The 8,434-nt window shown below is 38.5% G+C and overlaps 1 protein-coding gene across 1 annotated transcript; it reads right to left on the bottom strand.

The window, feature by feature from the left end:
* Positions 1-6,706: 6,706 nt before the first annotated feature.
* On the bottom strand, positions 6,707-8,229 carry LOC142494633 (uncharacterized). Its single transcript, XM_075599064.1, has 2 exons — positions 8,176-8,229; positions 6,707-7,812 (listed from the first exon to the last, which is right to left on the bottom strand). The coding sequence occupies exons 1-2, from the start codon at positions 8,222-8,224 to the stop codon at positions 6,707-6,709; spliced, it is 1,155 nt and encodes a 384-aa protein (XP_075455179.1). The 5' UTR covers positions 8,225-8,229.
* Positions 8,230-8,434: the final 205 nt, after the last annotated feature.

Below are 8,434 nucleotides of genomic sequence, written 5' to 3'. Positions count from 1 at the left end.
GACTCTTGCGTTCACAAGTGTTACATGCATTGCACATGCAACTATTTATTTGCAAGCAATCTTTGTACAAAGCTTCACGTCACATCATTGCCAAATATCATCATTCCCTGCAGAATACACACAACAAATACTTAGAACAACAAGTGCACACAGCTTGCCACAGAAGTACTTTATTATGTTAATGTAACACCTTGCATTTTACTATGTCACCTGACATCATCACATACCTATTTAAAGGACGCACATTACCTGCTCATTCACAGCTACTCATTTCAAAATGTTGCGAATGTTTAGGAGACGGAGGAACATTCTTTTCTATGACATGCTTGATGATGAAGACAATCATATAGGGCAAGGGAGGGACACACCGAGGGACAGTGACAGTGACGCGGATACGACAGGGACAGGGAGAGGGACAGGCCGAGGGACAGGTAGAGGGACAGGAGATCAGAGGAGAAGACAGAGGAGACAACTTGTGCCTCGTCCGCGTCTGTACAGGGAGAGAACCCTGTTAGATGGGATGAGTGAGGAGGAGATTGTAAGTCGCTATCGTTTGAGTTCAGCAGCAATCTTAGCTCTTTATGAGGAGATAAGGGGGGATTTAGATTTTTTCACAGCCAGAGGTCGTGCAGTCCCTGGGCTTGTTAAAATGCTGTGCTCATTACATTATCTTGCTTCCGCGTCATACCAGACAACTGTGGGCATAGTGGGCGGGGTCTCGCAATCTACATTCTCGCGGGCTTTGACCCAGTTTCTCTATGCACTCAATAGACGCGCTAGGAATTATATTCATTTTCCTACAGAGGCGACAGAGTGGCTGGAAGTCAGGACTGGCTTTTATAATATAGCAGGGATACCATGTGTGCTGGGTGCAATCGATTGCACACATGTTGCTTTGATTGCACCTAGTCAGAGTGAGCATGTGTACCGCAATCGGAAGCACTACCATTCACTCAATGTACAGGTGGTATGTGATGCCACGATGAGGATAATGCATGTGGTACCCAAGTTCCCTGGTTCCAGTCACGATTCCTCTATCCTGAGGAACTCTTCAGTCTTCCATGCGTTCGAAGAGGGACATTTTGAACCTGGTTGGCTGCTGGGTGAGTACATATTTACATGTTCTAACACAAAACACATGTTGATTTAGGAATGTTGGCATTGTACAATTTGATCACTAATGTCAGCTTATGTGTGCTCCATTCATTATAGGTGACTCAGGATACGGAATTAGGCCGTGGCTCTTGACTCCGGTGCTAAACCCTCAAACTGAAGCAGAGGACAGGTACAATGCAGCCCATATATCTACAAGATCTGTTATAGAGAGGACATTTGGCCTACTCAAGACCAGGTTTAGGTGTCTGGACAGAACTGGTGGGGCTCTTCTATACAAGCCTCAAAAAGTGTCTGATATTATCCTTGCCTGTTGCATTTTGCACAATGTTGCACTCAGGCACAATGTACAGTCAGACCTAGCTGAGGCTTTGGTAGACGAGCATCCCACCCATGTAGCTGCTGAAAATGAACAAACAGCCAGTGGTGGCCAGACACGACAGAATCTCATCAATTCATTTTTTTCTTGTAAGTACAAACTCATATGTTCCTAGTACTACTTTTATAGTTTAATTATGTTATATTAACAATAATGTTTCTTTATATAACCTTCTGTTAGGACACAGATGAATATGGGTTGCACACCTTTCTTTTCTCTGCTGTGTGCACAAAGGGATGTGGCACCGGTATGTTATTGTTGCACAGGTTATATAATCCCTCTTCAATTGTACTTTAGTTGTGTGTATGTGAATACAACTTGGGTAACAAAGCAATAATATTGTAGCATTGTGTTATTCCTTATGCTAAGACAAAACACATATTATGCCCATAATCATTCATGCTTCTAGTATGCTTACATACAATGTTATTGGTGCAGTGTAACATGTACATCCATATGATGTGTACACCAGGCTGATTTACATTTTGAATGTCATGAAATATACATGGTGTTGTACATTTAACACCAAATACACACTTTGCTGTGTTGTTTACGGTACTGAAGATGGCATGTCAATGTTTGCAATTTATATATTGTTCCTTTGCATTATAGGTATATCTCCAGTATGACTGATCATGGTATGTATATTTGCTGACATCTCTCATAAGATGTGGCTACCTCAATCTTCCTATAATTATTGGAACTAAAAACCCAACATATTGGTTTAAACACAAATGTTACATATATGTACTTTCTGTATCATGTATATGCATTTAGCTACTCTTGAGCTTTCATGTGCATTGTATTACAAAATGATTACTCACATTTCATCACATTTTATGTAGGTTTCCTTATAATTTCCATTAATGTAATATAGAGGTGGTTGGAGAAAAGGGGATAACTGTACTTATTTGTTTACTTACGGGAGCACATTCATCACTAGCATAGACACACTTTTTAAGACAACTGTTTGTGTCTCTATCAATTGGTGTAGGATCCATGTATAACACCGACAAATGATAACACCAGCTTTATTATGGTAGCTTATATCATCATATTGACTATACTATGTATTTCTAAACGATTAATAAACACAGTAAACTATAGTTAGTTAGGTTAATGAAATATACACAGAAACGTACTTCATAACATGATGGTGATGTCATATTCAGAACATCATGCATTGGAGGGGACCATAACATCTGGCCAGTAACATTATTTGCTACAGTCCCAAACCATTTTATCTACATACCCATGTAACAAGAGATTTTAAAAATAAATGGCTACTTGGTTGTAAGTGTCCTTTACATTGGGAGAAGGAGTGGCTCACTGAGTAAAGACACACACTGGCACTGATAGTTTGAAGCAGGGGAGTCTGGTTCAATTCCCGGTGTGGGCTCCTTGTGACCTTGGCCAAGTCACTTTATCTCCCTGTGCCTCATGCGGCAAAAAACATTTGTACGTTCCACGGGCCAGGGACCTCAGGCTGAAACATGTGTCTGTAAATCGCTGCGTACAACTAGCAGCCCTATACATGAACATGCTCATATTATTATTATTATTGTTACATAGTTTCGACAGTCATACGTTCCATTACATATTAGAATACACAAATGTGTTAGCAGAGTGGGAATGGTTGTTATATATAAAACACACCATGTCATAAAATGTTAGTAGTCATTAAAGAACACTCAATAAAAATTCATGAGGCACTCTTTTGCAACATCATTATGTTAATTAAGTGCTTATGCAATATAGGCATAAGGGTATCACATTTTTAATTGTTTGTTAATAAGCGCTGCAAGCAATATAAAATTAGTTCCATATGTAGTATAGTAGTCGGTGGCTCCTCCTCACAATCATCTCATATAAAGGTAGACTCTTCTGAAATCATACATTGATCCGATTGTATCTTCCCCGACATCTCTGAAATACAGCAAACACATGATGGTCAAAGATGGCACCTTACTAGATATGCATCCGTGACAACGCGTTACGCAGCTCTATATGATTGTGTAGATACACACGTCACTCACTTATATGTTAGAAGTAAAACTGTTCATCAGTATGTAATGTTTCTTTAAATTTGTAGCAGGCATAACTATGTATAAGAAGTGAACGTTGCCTGTATACTGAAAGATGTGCGCGCACATCTTTGTGTGCGCACGCACTTCACGCTTGGCTCCACTAACTGTTAGCGCATGCGCAAAACAAAGCGTACGTTGTGCGTTCAATACATGTTGAAAATACCAGTAAACATAACATCTTTATTTCAAATACAATGAAGACGAAACTACATTCGTTCTAAACGAGTACATCTGTATTCTTTTTAAACAGACGTGTTTGGACAGAAAGGACGGCCGATAACACAATGCGCAAATGCAATACGTGTGACGTCATGTTAAACCACCGTGAAACGCACGCTAACACTCCTCCCACTCAATTAACATTCGGCTAACGCCCAGTTGACGCCTACAAACACTGAGCCGCACACATGACACACTGCAGTTACCGTTACTATAACAAAACATGACAGCCAATAGGCTTTGAGGCGCGCACGTCGCTTGGGGGCGGGACTTACATCACTAATCCTTTTTAAGGACGCCTTGGCCCATGACAAGGGTCCCACGTCATACGTGGTGGACCCGGTTTTCAATGTTGTAGATGTTGCATGATAACAAAACAGGTATGTGTTAGAGTAATGGTAAAATGTTGCTAATATGTTTAAAGGGATAGGAAAGTACGTATATTTATTCCGTCAGCAATGTGTACTACTCTTTCAGGTCCTACTATATTGTATTAGGAAACAATTTGTTTGTGATCGCTACATGTTATGCAGTCTGCAATGTTACGCTGTATCCACGCATTGAAAGTGAAAATGGTGGTTACAAAAAAAAAAAAAATTTAAACGCAGAGTCAACGCATAACGATTGTTATATTTACCATTCTTCTAGAATTAACTCTTCGCCTGGCTGCAACTGGTCGCTCCAGAAATGCAAGCCATTTTCATCCACGCTTAACCCAACCGCTGAATCCAGTATGGCACATATCTCCTCCAGGATGCGCTCATAGGAATCGCCACTGCTTTCTTCAAATAATTGGTCGGGAGGTAGGTTCATTTCTTCCGGTTCCCATTCCAATGCAATTTCAGCTGAAAGGCTTGGTACATAATCATAGTACTTTTGTTCTTGTACAATGTGGGTTTCAGGAATGGAGGCTGCAGATATTGCAGCACGTATCGATTCAAACGGATCAGTAGTAGCGGATACATTGCTATTGCCATTAGGAATAAATATGCCTTTCACGACAATATAAGTGCCGTCTTTCAGGATAAATTGTTTTTCCGGGGCAATCTTCCAGAAACCATAGGTGTGTTGTAGCTTATCCTGGTCACGTTCAAAAAAGTCATTACTTGATAAAGTGAATCTTATTGAGGAATTAAAATTCCGTGCATGCTTACGGTCTTGGTAATAAGGATATTTTGCTCGAATGAAATCATCGATTTGGCGTGTGCTTGCTTTCTGTCCGCGACTGTTCAAGATGGCTTCACAGATCATGTACTTATACCCTAAAAGGGGATTAATATTGTTAACGAATTCATCAGCCATGTCTGAGTAGCACAAAAGCTGTGTGCAGGTCTGTGTTATTTGCTCATCAAAATGAATGTGCTGAATGGCTAACAAACTCCTGTTTTTCCTTGTCAAGGTCAACAAAAGTAACTACTTTGACTCCTTATTTCAAACGCCAATTGGATTTGGTTGTCTAATTGGGTTAACAGTTGTGGTTCGTGATATGGGACTGTGGGAGAAACATTTCTCCTTCTTTTATCTCGTTTGTGAAAAACATCCCTAGACTGTGAATGCGTTCACATAGTGTTTTTTTGAAAACTAACAAAGACCAGTGTGTGAAAATATTTCTTAGCCAGGCATATCAGTAAAAACACACCTGCAAAAAGAAATGTTTTTTCCCCGCTTACATTTCTGTGTGTATGTGAAAGTCTGGTTAACTCCCTGTCTGCATGAGTTTAAATACGTGTGTATATATATATATATATATATATATATATATATATATATATATATATAAATATATCTCTTATAAAAATATATATATATTTATATATAATATTTTATTTTTTTTTATATTGCAGGAGTACACACAACATTGATGGCATTAAGTATACCTTGTATGAAACCTATTTAAATGGTGAGAAACATGATTGAATTAAGTAATAAACATTTGTTTAAGCACAATACTGTTAGAGTCTCATACTTAGGATATTTCTCAAACATTAGGCCTGTATTATTAAAATAGTGTGCTTTCACAAGGAAGCATGAAGTGTATTAGTTTGTGTATACCAGTTTATATAGTACTATATATATATATATATATATATATATATATATATATATATATATATATATATATATATATATATATATATATATATACACACATATATACATATATATATACACACATATATACATATATATATACACACATATATACATATATATATACACATATATACATATATATATATACACATATACACATATATACATATATATATACACATATATACATATATATATACACATATATACATATATATATACACATATATACATATATATATACACATATATACATATATATATACATATATATATACACACTCTCACACTCACACTCACACTCACTCAGTGTGTGTGTGTGTGTGTGTGTGTGTATATATATTATTATACATTCTGAGATGTTATAGAAACGAACACACAACTGATTAAAGGACAAAATTACAATGGCCAAGCAAGGCAAAGGTAAGTAATAATTTACACATAATCCTGCTGTACACGTACAAGAAAGATGTTTGCACTTACTTAGGTGTTTTAATAATTGCATGTGACTAATATGCATATGCAATTCTTACATCAATTAACACACCCAAATGCAATGTTTTGCTGCAAAGTCAATGGCAGCTTCTCTAAACTTAGCAACTGGCTCCTGGTGGACCATTACTGAACAGACGATTACAACATAAATATTTATAACACAATTAATTATGAGTGTTAACATTTCCAAAACTTCACGTGTACAAGAACATAGTTGAAAGTTTGGAAACAACACAGTCTTCAGCATACATACAATAGTAATTAGATAATCTGAAGTCAACAAAACAAGGCCAAAGACATATTTTCTGAATTATAACATTTATTTTTTTTGTTCCTTTTGCGAGCGAGTAACAGGCCTGCTTGTTGTCTCTTGAATTTTCCTTTTTCTTTTGCCACCAACTTTAGGCACAACAGAGCCACTTTGAGTGGCCTCTGGCACTTCACGGGCAGGGCTTGTGGCCAGTGACTGTTCACCTACGGGGCTTGTGGCCAGTGACTCACCTACAGGGCTTGTGGCCAGTGACTCACCTACAGGGCTTTTGGGCAGTGATTCACCTACAGGGCTTTTGGGCAGCGATTCACCTACAGGGCTTTTGGGCAGCGATTCACCTACAGGGCTTTTGGGCAGCGACTCACCTACAGGGCTTTTGGGCAGCGATTCACCTACAGGGCTTTTGGGCAGCGACTCACCTACAGGGCTTTTGGGCAGCGATTCACCTACAGGGCTTTTGGGCAGCGACTCACCTACAGGGCTTTTGGGTAGTGACTGTTCACGGACAGGGCTTGTGCCCAGTGACACATGTGAGCAAGTTGGTAGACACTGCACAAGTGATGGTTGGTCTGTTTCATGTGTGTCTTGTTTTGTTTTTGTCGCCTCCTTTGTAGGTGTCTGCTGCTGAATTTGTACAGATGGCAGCGGTAGGATGTCATCAGGAACCTGCACAGCAATGTCTGCTACTTGACCGGTAACATTTGGGCCTGGTGAATGAATATCAGATGAATGTGGTGAAAACTGACCTGCATGAACAGATCCTGGCTGGGAGGTGTTGAATTGTGGTACATTAGTCATTCTCCAGTAATTAGCTTGTGTTTGCTGAACAACTAATGCTTCGAATGAGGTGTTGATTTTTTGCAACTGTTTAGGCACTTCAATGAAGACTCTGTGGAGATGTGCCAATTGTGATACTGTTTCTTCCTGCAGTCCAATCATCCTTTCCAGCACTGTCATCATGTCTGAATGGCGACGATTTTCTGCGTCCACTATTTTTCCCTCTGAAGCTACAATTGCATCGTATGTGGAAGTTGATGGACGATTTGGCGGTACAACAGTTTCTATTGGCACCTCTTCATGGTCACATGATTGTATTTCAGTCTCTTCTGTGGCGTCATCCTCATCATACTCATCATCCTCATCACCATGATGTTCTAAAAAGAAATGTACACATTATTAAATGGCATGTTAATGTATGCTGTGTTACTATGTAATTGTACTGTGTCCTAAGTAACACCTAACATGTTAGCATACGTTTTATAACCTCATTAAAAACTACCTTGACTTACGAATAATGTTTGGACTCAGTATGAAATATGAATGAATGAAAAGTTGCTCTAAACTCAGAAGTCCTACATGATAATTAACATCACTAACACAATACATGTTGCCTTACACTTAATTTTCACTGACACTAAGTAATCCTATTTAAAGAAGATGTGCAAAACAAATAATGCACATGACAACATAACATATAGAAGAGCACATATTATATGGCCAGCAAATGATACACTCACCTTCTAGTAGTGTTGAGCTGGCTGACCCAGGTGAAGACACTTGTTCCATCTCAGGTGACACATGTCCTCCAGGGGCAACTATATATAACAATAACATAAGTTTTACATTTACATGTGTAAATATTGAACAAACACTTATTGTATGTTCTGTATTTATGATTAACTAACAACATCAGTTCCTTAACCGAAAATGTGTGTGAAAGTGAACATAAATAGTTGTAATAACACTGTACATGCCTGTGTACTTAGAATTTTTGAG

The sequence above is a fragment of the Ascaphus truei genome, chromosome 5 (assembly GCF_040206685.1).
Source record: "Ascaphus truei isolate aAscTru1 chromosome 5, aAscTru1.hap1, whole genome shotgun sequence".
Lineage (NCBI taxonomy): Eukaryota > Metazoa > Chordata > Amphibia > Anura > Ascaphidae > Ascaphus > Ascaphus truei.
This window is presented reverse-complemented; position numbering and strand designations above follow the sequence as displayed.

Coding starts and splice junctions, on each gene's coding strand:
- LOC142494633 (XM_075599064.1), bottom strand. CDS start 8,224: ATGGAACAAGTGTCTTCACCTGGGTCAGCCAGCTCAACACTACTAGAA. Junction 7,813..8,175: donor CAGCTCAACACTACTAGAAG/GTGAGTGTATCA, acceptor ATTTCTTTTTAG/AACATCATGGTGATGAGGAT.